This window comes from Giraffa tippelskirchi, chromosome 13 (assembly GCF_054371585.1).
Source record: "Giraffa tippelskirchi isolate mGirTip1 chromosome 13, T2T-mGirTip1v1.2.pri, whole genome shotgun sequence".
NCBI lineage: Eukaryota > Metazoa > Chordata > Mammalia > Artiodactyla > Giraffidae > Giraffa > Giraffa tippelskirchi.
Window position 1 is genome coordinate 51,052,636 of NC_137287.1, and position 12,394 is coordinate 51,065,029.

General features: G+C 44.6%; 1 protein-coding gene and 1 pseudogene across 2 annotated transcripts in view; both read right to left on the reverse strand.

Moving 5' to 3' along the window:
• LOC145530941 (ankyrin repeat domain-containing protein 26-like) overlaps positions 1-5,314 on the reverse strand; it is a 42,308-nt pseudogene extending 36,994 nt beyond the window's left edge. The window contains exons 1-3 of the transcript XR_014072107.1: positions 5,083-5,314; positions 2,542-2,657; positions 2,209-2,380 (exon numbers count right to left, since the gene is read on the reverse strand). The product of XR_014072107.1 is annotated as an ankyrin repeat domain-containing protein 26-like (transcript). The remainder of the gene's footprint in view (positions 1-2,208; positions 2,381-2,541; positions 2,658-5,082) is intronic.
• A 4,640-nt stretch (positions 5,315-9,954) lies between these two features.
• NINL (ninein like) overlaps positions 9,955-12,394 on the reverse strand; it is a 95,178-nt gene continuing 92,738 nt past the window's right edge. Inside the window, exon 28 of the mRNA XM_081552279.1 lies at positions 9,955-10,918. Within this exon, the coding sequence (XP_081408405.1) occupies positions 10,727-10,918 (192 nt within the window). The 3' untranslated portion in view covers positions 9,955-10,726. The remainder of the gene's footprint in view (positions 10,919-12,394) is intronic.

Here is a 12,394-nt window from a genome sequence, read left to right on the forward strand (position 1 = left end):
AGGCCAATAGATATTGCCAAAAATATTCCTTTTAAATTCTCAATCACAGAGGGAGAGGAAAAAGTTAGGCTAATATTGTTGCAAAGGAGGGAGCTGATGGAAATAGCTAGCATTGATCAAACTCCAACTCTTCTATAGATTACTTATTTTTGAGATAGGTGCACTTAGAAATTATACTTAATCACTCCATAGTTCTTCACCAAGGATCGTATCAGAATCTCAAGGAAATATTTCTAAATACACATGTCCAGGCCTTCCTTGATTTATTCCATCAAAATCTTCAGGGAACAGCCTAGGCTTGTAAATTTTTTTATAAACTTTCCCAAGTGATTGTGGTTTTCACCAACGCAATCTAGCTGAGAATTAGTGCACCAAACATTCCAGTCTCATCTCTCACCCACATGGCCAATTCCTTCTCTTACTTGAGGATTTGAAGAAAAAGAAAAGTGTAAGAGGTAAGAGTCATCAAAACTGCATTAAATTTTCCTGGGTAAGTAGTGGTAGAACAGGAACTAATAAAGACACAAAAGGCAACCTTGATCTCATTGTTTATAAACCCCTTACTTTCCATCACGACCTTCTAGATTGAGAGCAGAGTCTAGATTCTTATCTAACTGGCTGTTTCTGCCAGAATAGGATAATATTTCTGTTAAATGTTTGTTCTCTCTTCTTTCCAACTTAATCACCACCCATTCACTGCTGATCTGATTTCTGCAGAGTCTTCCTAAAATTGGTATCTAGGCAAGTCTCCAATTCACTCAATCTCTTTCTCAAAACAACAACTATTATCCCTGAAACTGAAAAGCACCTTACTGAAGTACATAAACCGAAGGAAAAAAAGACAAGAACGAAAACCTCAGGACTTATGTGGTGGTCCAGTGGCTGGGTCTCAGTGCTCACAGTGTAGGGGGTCTGGGTTCGATCCCTGGTCAGGGAGCTAGATCCTGCATGCTGAAACTAAGACCTAGCACAGCCAAATAAATAAATATTAAAAAAAACAAACAAACAAAAAAAACACCCTCTTCTTGGCATACCCCAATTGCCAAAATTCCAACTTGATCTGCATTTTTCACCTGCTTGCTCCTTTACCTTTCCTTTTACCCTCTGAAGCCTTGGGCAATGTGAGAGAAATCATTTTTATATAAATCATTTTTTCATAAAATTGGAATGTGTTAACAGCGGCAAGATTTCTATTATGTTGTCAAATGCTTGTTTGAGTTTTAAGACTAAGTCTATTTCCAAGGCAAATTTTGCTTTACTGGGTTATTTTAGACTAATTAGAAAAAAAAAAAATTTTTTTTTCAGTAAGGGAAAAATACTTGGAAAATGTTTTATCTTAACAAGTGCAGTGTTATCATAAATATCTGCCATAAACACAAAAAAGAACGCTTTACTCTCTAATGCCTCTTGAGCAATATCGTGATTTAATGTGACATCTTAGACAATCAAGTGCTTTCAAAATATTTTCACTCAGGGAAGACTGGAGCTTCCAAACAAGGAAAACTGAGCCTGCCTGTTAGAGTGGGGGCGCTGCAGCCGCAGAAGAAGGAGCAGGAGGGGTAGCTTCACCATCCCCAGCTCCCCACGCTCAGCTGCAACCCCGCCGAGCAGCCCCCGGGGCTGAGTGTGGGAGACCCGAGGTGTGTCCCTGGCAAACCAAGTGGTCACCAGCACAGGTGAACGCCCTTGCTGGGCGTCAAACATGACTTGACCCACTTGACTGAATCTCAGAACCCGGGGTGCTGGAAGGCTTAGGGCTCCAGGTCTGTTGCCTCCTCGGCCCACTTGCATTCCCCCAGCTCCCCCTCCTGGGCACTGGGTCTCCCTCCTCCTACCGCCATCCCCCCACCTGCAGCTGTGCCCATTCCCTGAGTCCCTGGAAGCAGCCACCCACCACATCACTTCACTTCCCCCAGGCCTTCATTTTTTGTAGGACTTGAGCCTACCATCCACTCCCACGAACGTTCTAATGGGATAAACATTCCTTCTGGGGTAGAAGGGTGGCTGGCAGACAGAGCTCTGCCTTGTCTTGGGGCACAGACTTTTTTCACCCCCACCCCCTGACTCGGGTTTGGAATTGTTTCCATGGTAACAGGGCCTCATGGACACTATTCAGTTTACCTATTTACATACTGTTGTAAATAAAACACTTGTAGATTAAAAAAATGTTTCACAAACATTTGGTAAATAAAGTTAGTTGAGCTATACCTCGTTCCTGGCTTCTATATTGGCGTTGTAGGAAAGCAGCTTTGCTGCGAGTGATTCATTCTGGCAAAAGACAGCGTAGTGCAGGGTGGTGTTGCCAGACATCCATGACATTTGGGTCGGCACCATGCTCCAGCAGAAGAGTCGCACACTCCTCCTCTTGGCATTCTATGGCCTGTTAGTGTTGTGCCAAGAAACAGTGGGTAAATTCTAGGAATTCAAAGTAAACAGTCCACAAGCTTCACCAGTTTGCTATATTTCAATGAGATAAATTCACTTTTAGTCTCAGAGCTAAATCACACCCATCTCACGTGGACATGGTTCGCTGCCCCATACCTTCATCAGCGCTGTCTTGTTTTCATTATCACAGAGGTTAAGCAGGCATTTTCTCTCCAGGAGGAGAGCTACCACTGCTGAATGGCCATTGTCACAGGCCAAGTGGAGGGCAGTCCCACAAAAGCAAGAGCAGTTTTTAGGAAACTGTAGTGTAACTGTTTCAAAACAAACAACTGTTCATGTGACTGAAAACACTCAATAGCATGGTATTCCTATCCCTCTAAAACAAATATTTTGTTTTCTTCTGGAGAAAGAGCAGCATATATTAGCTTTAGCTCCTCTTACACAGTAAATGAAAGAACAGAATACTTGAATAGAATGTGCAAGACCTTGAGATTCAGCTCAACTTGGCTTTGAATTTGACTTTCACTCTGTCACTTATTAGCTGTCACTCAGCCTCTTTGTGCCTCAATTTCCTCATCAACAAAATGGAGAGAGAGTAGTAGTTATCTCACAGGACACCGCTGCGATGCTAAACGAGATCCATGCACAGGGTTCAGAACCATTCCTCGCACAGATAACAGCTAGTAATTGTTAGATTATATTATCATACTTACTACTATTACTACTATCTTACAAGGACAACATCTGAATGAAGTCAAAGGATATTACACCTCCTTTGCAGATATGTTTTGAGGATTAGAGACAACATTGTACTTCGATGATTCTAATACGCTCATTTTCTCACATTTTAACATCTCTGACATTGGAATATAATTTATAATTCACAGTCTTTACAACTACAAATTGTAGCATTTTTCTTTGTTCATTTCTCATTTTTCCTGTTGGTCTAATTACCATGAAGTGTTTTCATCTAAGTTTGCTTTAGAGATGATGTATGTTATGTATTATTATATAATACAGGTGCACAACACAGTGATCCACAATTGTTAAAGGTTATACTGTATTTAAAGTGACTATAAAATATGTAGCTATATTCCCCATGTTGTACAATATATCCTTGTAGCTTGCAGGATTTTAGTTCCCTCACCAGAGATCGAACCCTGGGCCCAGAGCAGTGAGTCTTAACCACTGGACTGCCAGGAAATTCCCAAGATTCCCTTGACTTCTGAAAAGGCTGAAAGTTGTCACAGGATACCAATCCTCACAAAAAATTGTAAATAAATTGAAAGTGACAAATTATTTTTATCTGTGCCACATTCCTATTAGTGCCAGAAAGACAAGCCCTGTCTGCTCATCCGGCTTCCCTACAGACAGCTTGATCTACAGAGATTTTTAAATTTGGGGGGTTGCTAAATCAACTTTCAGATTTCTTTTCTTTTCTTTTTTTTGGTCCTGAAACCCAGGAAACTCCAGAATTCTTGCCTTTGAAATCATTCTTAGAAAGGTCTCTGGGGTGGGATATATGTATACTTACAACTGATTTATGATGTTGTACAGCAGAAACCAACACAACATGGTAAAGCAAACACCATCCAATTAAAAAAATATTAAGGTTAATAAACAATAGAACTAGAAAAAAAAAAGGTCTTTGTCAGCACACAAAAAATGTATAAATAGGAATTTCAGTTTTCTTCTGGTACTTTTCTCACCCTGTGTATTTAAAATTTTTGATCCATACTCCATCTGAAACTTTTTGGTGAGATAAAAATCTAGTTACTTTTCTCTAAATAGTTACCCGGTTATTTCTCCACCATCTACACATAATTTATCTTTTTTAATAGAAAATATCATCAAGCAAATTTTGATATCTAAAAGGGCAAATCTTTGTCTACTATACAAAACTTTCAATTTCATCACAACAGTTAAAGACAGCATGTGTAACCCAAAATCTTTAAAACCATGATATGTTTATTTGGTTTAAATATGGAAAGACCATATATCCTAGGAAAATGTCTTCCTATTCATGGACACAGTCAGCTTCCTTCTTCAAAGCTGTCTTCTAAGGTCCTTCAGCAAGGAACATATACACACAAGTGTACACTGATATAAAACGGATATTGAATTGTATCTGAAGAATTTTTAACCCAGAAGTTGCCCTGTCATGGGGATTATTTTTCTCACTATGCAGTTTTCTGTAATATATAACATTATGGTATAAAAATGTGTACATTACAAATAAGATGCCGACAACATCAAAAATCTGTCCACTGCCAATATCCACAATGGATGATCCACGGGAAGAAGAGTTTTCATAAATCACATGAGAAAAACAGTGTGAGAGCCAGGGAGTTCCAGAAGATTTCCTAAGGGCTATAGAACTTGAGAGTTCTTACTTATGAGTACACCATGTTAACACATGCATAATAACAAATGAAAAGGAGGAGGAGGAAGAAGAAGAAGAAAAAAAGGTGTTATTCATGTTTTACTTCAGTTCTGTGATTACTGACATTCAGTTAAATAACTTTAAAAAGACCAGTCAAGTGCTCTATAAGGGGAATTATAAGCAGGTCCTAAACCAGCTAAGGCTTTTGCAGCCTATCAAGTCTGTGGGGCGCTGGATCCCAAAAAGGTGTCTGTGAGCCTTGGAGGGGAAACTTACAGGAGGGACCCCTGCCAGGCCCTTCCTCCCCACTTACCTGTTCAGCTTGTCCCTGTCACTCAGGCCATTCTTTCCGAGAAACAGAACCTGCTCCACTTTGGCTACGTTGCCTACGCTCGCAGCTTTGTGGATCTTTCCGAGGTCTTTGTCTTGGATGTGGTACCTGGGCTGGAAGTTGGTTCTTTGATGACTGCTGTCTCTCCCCGGGCTGACGGAGGAGCTGAAGGGCAGCACGCCCTTCTTACTCCTATCACCCCAACTCTTCTTCATCGCAGAGCCTACAGGCTCCAAACACACCTCACCTCCCCCTCGGCTCTTCACAGTCCCCTAAACCCAACACAAGCGCTACAGGTAAGCCAGAGCCATCCCGCCACAATCTCCCAGCTGGGAAGCTCAACGGTTTGGTATCTTTCATCCCAGAATGATCGTTGCTAAGTGACACCTCTAAACACATTGCCCACGTGCCAGAATGCCCAGTGTGCATGTGCAAGAATTGGAAGTGCATTTTTCAAAAGAAACAAACACTATCAATAAACCCTTACCTAAGGTAAGAAGGAAAGAGAGGAAACTGAAATAAACACAGAAAGGAAAGCGACTTGACAACAGATACCTTAGAAGTAAAGAAGCATAATCATAAGGGACCATTATTATTGATGAACAATTACAAATTGGAAAACCTAGAAGAAATAGATAAATTCTGAGAAACATACACCCTGTCACAACTAAAACAAGAAAAAATAGAAAAACTCAACACTCCAGTAACAAATAAGGAGATTCAAATATTAATTAAAAAAACAAAAACCGCCCAAAGTTAAAAGCTTAGGACCAAATGGATTCAAAGCTCAATTCTACCAACATTCAAGTAAGAATTAAAAGTAAGACTCTGCATAAAAAACACTTGACAAAATTCAAAACCCATTCATGATAAAAAAAAATTCAATAAAATAGAAATTTCCTCAATAAAGGCCATGTATGAAAAGCATGAAAAGTGAAAGTGATAGTCGCTCAGTCGTGTCTGACTCTTTGCTATGCCATAGACTATACAGTCCATGGAATTCTCTAGGCCGGAATATTGGAGTGGGTAGCCTTTCCCTTCTCCAGGGGATCTTCCCAACCCAGAGATAGAACCTAGGTCTCTCGCAATGCAGGCAGATTCTTTACCAGCTGAGCACCAAGGAATCCCAAGAATACTGGAGTGGGTAGCCGATCCCTTCTCCGGTGGATCTTCCTGACCCAGGAATTGAACCAGGGTCTGCTGCATTGCAGGTGGAGTCTTTACCAACTGAGCTAACAGGGAAGCTAGTCTACTTGGGAAAACAGCATCTGAGAGTAGGAAAAGCAGGGACCAAGAGGCTTTGACCAGGATGGCTGCCGTCTTTAAAAACAAAAAAGCCCTCTGTCCTGTGGCTGATTCATGCTGATGTTTGGCAGAAACTACCACAATACTGTAAAGCAATTATTCTTCATTAAAAAATAATAAAAAAAAAAAACCTCTCCCTCAACTCTGCTGCCCCCTTCACCTGCAGCCTCAATGGTGCTCGACCCACAACCGAACACCCTGAAGGAGCTGCCCAGCCCCACTCTCTCCTCCTCGCCACAGCGTAGATTCTGCTCCCTCACACTGTGGAATTGTTCTCTCTGCCATCAGAGACGAGAGGAGCCGAAATCAAATGAAACGGCTTGCCTACAGCTGAAGGGGGAGAGCTCTCAGCACTTCAGGTCACGGGTGCTAGATGGTAAGGTTCAGAGAAAGCTGCCAGTGACGTTACCAGGGTACAAACATCACATGGTGAGGCCATGAGCTGGATCCTCACTGGAGGGAAAAAGAGCTCAAGACCCTCAGTCACTGATCTGTCCCCACAGATGCGGAGGGCGGGCGGGTTGGCGTGCATGCAGTCACGGGCTGTTATCACTTCCCGGCGGGGAGGGGACTCCTGCCCTGTGTCTGAGCGGCTGACACCCTGTGCTCTGATTAAACATAGCCCAGGTGTGGAGAACAGCTGGAGCAGATGTTCAACTTGCCTCAGCCTGGCTCCCAAGAAAGAGAAATGAGCTTTTTTCTCTTCCCAGGTAGTGGCTGAGGCTGGGAAGAAGCAGGAAACACACATTTGCTCAAGAGCACATTCTGATCCAAACTCACAGTGTAGCGTAAACCTATCATTTCTGATCCTGCAAGACAGGCAACAGCCAACCTGAAAGGTGGTGAAATTGGCCCAGGTCTGAACCTGGGTATGTGTGGGGTGGAGAGAGAGGATTCTTTATCATGGACACGGATGGGCTCTGGGTGGGGGTGCGGGGCTGTTTTCAGCCCGTGAATGAGGCTGAGGGATGGGAGAATTATTTCTCCAGGATTGAGGCAAGTGCAACTCGCAGCTCCAAGCAGTGCTTGGGTTGCTGCGTCCACATCTGCTTCCCTGGTTAGTTTCTGAAGCTGTCAGAGCACAAGAAATCTGTCTAAAGGAAATTGGGATGCTGGCGTTCAGATGCTTAAATAAACCACATCTGTAGGAGGGCAGAACCCAAGGGCCATATCTGGGCCCTCAGCTTTGAGAAGAGAGATCATAGTCATATGTGGATAAGACAAAGCTCGGGATGCTGGAATCCTTTTGAATTATTACTCTGGTTCTGCCCCTAAATGAGCCTCAGATATTTCAACCAATTTATTTTTTCCATTTTTCTATGGATCCATGTATTTATCTCCTGTCTACTGTGATCTCAGCCTGCAATTTAGACTGTTTGCCTGGGGAGGAAGAGGAATGGCTCTCCCCCAGCAAGGCCATCCCACTACTGACTTGGCACTAATATAAACGAACCCCCACAGTGATAAAGAAAAACCAAGGGGTGCAGCAGAAAGAGTCAGATTTTGGTGGCAGGCAGGCCATGCGTGTGCAAATCCCAGCTCAAATATAAAGTTTAAACCCTCGGCCTCAATTGTCTCATCCAGCTTTATGAAGTTGTGGGTGTTGGAGGTTATCACGTAGAGTGAGGGGCATTTTGTTAAGTGCACACGGGGCAGCGGTCACTGCTCTTGTTACTCGGTGCATCATCCCTGTGTCTGCAGGAGCAGGGATGCCGTGTCACTGGGTGGAGCCCCCGTCTAGTGAGGGTGGACATCAGGGACCATCAAGGCCAGGCTGGGGGGTGGGGGGCAGCTGCTCTGGAGAGTGGGCAGGAGGCCAGGAGGCAGTGGGCCTGGGACAGGCGGGCACCAGGCCCCAGACCCCAGGGCAGTGAGTAGAGCAAGGCTGATGATGAAGGTTCTCGACTGAAGAGGAGCAGAACTCAGGCCTGAACACGTCTCCCTGGACAAGACAAAGTACCAGTGGCCCAGGGCCAAGGAATGTGCTGCTGGGGAGGGGGCAGAGGGGAACCCATCTCCCTGGTTCCTCCAGCAGAAGGTGAGTAGCTGCTCCCCTCGGGGAAGAAGTAACCTCACCAAAGCCACTCAGACAGTGAGTGATGGATCCAAGGTTGAAAACTCAACTGTCTTTCCTACTGTACAGCACCGGCCACTCTGCTTAATGATATGTGGCAACCTTGGATGGGAAGGGAGTTTGGAATGAACATTGGAGTATGTGTATCTTTTTGAATTATAGTTTTCTCCAGATATATGCCCCAGAGTGGATTTCTGGATCATACAGTAGTTCTAGTATATTTTCAGCTTTTTAAGGAATTTCCATACTGTTCTCCACTGTACCAATTTACAGTCTTACCAATCATGTAGGAGGGTTTTCTTTTCTCTACACCCTCTCTAGCCTTTCTTATTTGTAGACTTTTGGATGATGGCCATTCTGCCCAGTGTGATGTGATACTTCATTGCAATTCTGTCGTGCATTTCTCTGATAATTAGTGATGCTGAACATCATTTCATGAGCCTACTGGCAATCTGTCTGTCTTCTTTGGGAACTGTCTATTAAGGTCTTCTGCCCATTTCTATTTTTTATTTTTATTTATTTGTTTTGCCCATTTCTAAATCGGGTTTTTAGTTTTTTATTTTCATTTTTTTGACATAGAGCTACATGAGCTATTTGTATATTTTGGAGATTAATCCCTTGTCAGTTGCATCCTTTGCAAATATTTTTCCCTTTCTGTTAGTTTTTTTATTTTGTTTATTGTTTCCTTTGGTGTGCAAAAGCTTCTAAGTATAATTAAGTCCCATTTGTTTATTTTTGTTTTTATTTTCGGTACTCAAAGACATGGATCAAAAAGGATATTTCTGCAATTTATGTCAGAGTGCTTTTTTTTTTTGGCTGTGCCATGCAACTTGTGGGATCCTCGTTTCCTGACCAGGGATCGAACTCAGGCCCACAGCAGTGAAAGTGCCAAGTCTTAACCCTCGGACTGCCAGAGAATTCCCTCAAGGAGTGTTCGGCCTATGTTTTCCTCTAAAAGTTTCCATTTAGGTCTTTGATGCATTTTGAGTATATTTTTGTGTATGGTGTCAGAGAATGTTCTAATTTCATTCTTTACTGTAGCTGTCCAGACTTCCCAGCACCACTTATTGAAGACTGTTTTCTCTACTGTCTATCCTTGCCTCCTTTGTTGTAGGTTAAGCGACCACAGGTGCATGGAGAGAAGAGTCCACTTTATGTTGCTGAGTCTTCCTACCCCAGATCTGATCTTTCCATCTATTCCAGTGGTTTAAGGTTTTTCTCATTCAAGCTCGTAAAGTAAATGTGCAGACAGATGGAGGGGAGGGAGCGTGCAGCAGCTTCAGGAGAGCGGTTGCCACCAGGAAGGGGAAAGACGTTGGCTGCAGTAGAACAGGGACTGCACTTCTGTCCAAGATGTTGTAACAATGTTCTTAACACATCTGCATGTCTGTGTAATACATATGAATGCCTCCTATAGAACTATTTGTCTCTATCTTTGAAATATTTTAGTTTAAAAAATATTTAGAAGTCAATTGGTTTTAATAGAAAAGGATTTTATTGCAAATACAGTGACTTCATATTACAGTAGTTTATTCTGATAAACCAAATGACCATAATTTATGTATATCTTGGATATAAAACTATACTTTTTGCCTTTTTTTTTTTAAAACATATAATACACTTTCCAGTGTGATGACATTTCAATGAGGAAAAGGTTGCATTCACAATGGATACCATCCTCCCTGAGTCCACAGCCCTAAAATACCAGCACTGTCTAGACTCCCTCGTGGTGGAACAAGCCCTGACAAAAAGGCTTCCTTCCTCTATCCCTTATCGCCAGCTGAAAGTCACAGAAAGTGCAACGTTTCTGGAGTGTCTATATCGGTCCACCATCCAGAATGCCAGTGACTGAACCCATAGCACTAACAGTGCAATGGTAAAACTATAGAGCCCTGACTTTGCATTTTAATCTCTGTAGCCAAGGTCAGAAGTGCAACATTCAAATTGCTTTATTTTACCATTTACCTTGCTGAGAACCCCATAATCTGTTCTGCTTGTCAGTAGCTAAATTAGGAATATAATTCTGGAAGTTACCCAAGGACCACTAAAAAAAAAAAAAGTACTCTTTTCCAACCTGTTTCCCCAGCATCTGGCACACAGACCTTCACTGAATGCTTGTGGGGTAAACAGAATCACAGTCCTCGTCTATCCAGGGGTGTACAGCCAGTGAGTCACAATAAGCTACAGCGTCACAGTGGTTTACTTTAAAAGATATTCTTTCAAAACGAACTCCAGGAAGAAAAGCAGTCTACACAGCGAGGGATGCTGTAGCAATCTTACTGAGTAGTTTGTTGAGAGCTCTAACTTTTTCTTCCAAGAATCGCGATTTTTTCTCGGCACCTCGTTGCTTCTCTTCAGTGACTTGAAGCGCTTTTGTCAGGTGAGCATTTTCCACATAGAGCTCCTTGAGCAGCAGATCAGATCGTGTGTTCTTTTCAAACTGGAGAGGGGAGAAAGCCACAGTGTACTGCACGTCTAACGCAGCCACGCCACCAGCTCTCCCTTCCTATTCCTCCACACGCGTTCAGACTAGTCTGGGGAACCTTACAAGTCAGAGACATGTTGGATGTAATGACAGGTTTTGTTACTGTGGCATGACAGAGGAAACTGACGAACTATGTGGTAGACAAAATTTAAGCCAACTTTGTACAAATTGATTTACCACAAAATGATGACAAGAAGACCCAAATCTGGAGGCCTCCAAAAGACAACAAGGAAACGATCAAGAGTACCCGCAATGCTTGGCTTATCTCAGTGTGCTCTGCAGGCCCACCATGTCAGCAGGATGCACCGAGGCACCTTGGGTGCCCCCCACACGACACCTACAGGGGCTTCAGAGATGGGGACATGGGATACAATACGCAAGATGCAGAGATGCAGGGGGTCCCAGCTTTGGGCTTTGAAAGTCGGCGCTGAGTTCACTCGCTCAGGTAGCTACCGAGCAGCTCTGGGGGCCAAGTGCTGCCCGGCCACGGCCCTGCTCCCACGGGCACGGGTTCTAACAGGGAGACAGCAGAGCACCCAGTGCCAGGCGGCGTGTTAACAGAGAGCCCAGGCAGGGGACACACGGCTGAGCCTGAGGGCAACAGAGAGACCTGAAAGAAGCATGGAAGACGTGGGGGAGGCTGCCCGGCGCAAACCTCCCGGGCAGAGGCCGGCACATACGGGGGTGACAGGAACGGCCAGGAGGCCCGTGAGGAAAACAGACGTGCACGCCGGCTGGGCAAGGGGCCGAGGGGAGGGGACCAGGTCCTGCAGAATCTCGAGGCCACTGGAGAAGCTGCTGACTACTCTGAGGAAGGCCGGCAGCTCCAACGTATCTAAGGATGACTGCTGTGCTGAGGGGCTGTCAGAGGAGACGAGAACCCCAGCTGTCAGGACCCAAAAGATGGGGCGCAGGTCGGGCAATGGGAGCTCTGCTCCGCACCGAGGGCTGCGCTGAAGAGTGAGACAGGCCCCTGGGTGGGCGGGTGGCTGGGAGCAGACAGCTCTGAAGGGGCGCCTGTCAAGGCAGCAGAGAACTTGCTGGGAGGACTGGGGCTCTGGAAGGCGGTGCCGAGAAGACCGGAGAGGGGGCGGCAGAAGCGGGGCTGGGCGAGCTGAGCGCATGGCCATTTCTCTGGGACCTTCTGGTCTTACGGGCACACAAGCCCAAGTCACAACTGAGAGGAGGAGAGAGGGGCTGGGGGTCAGAGACAGACGGGAAGGGGCCCCCCAGAGAGGGGTGTGGGGGAAAGGCGGCAGTTGGGACAGTCCACCCCTACCCGCCCGCCCGACCGGCATGTAGGAGCCTCAAGATTTACTTGAGGTTTAGGTTTCACCAAGAGTGACTGAGGGTAGGGGGGTCACCAAGAGTCTGATGGCTGGGAAGGAAAGTGAGGGCCTGGGGACAGAAAAGGTTGGAGGGTGGCGGTGC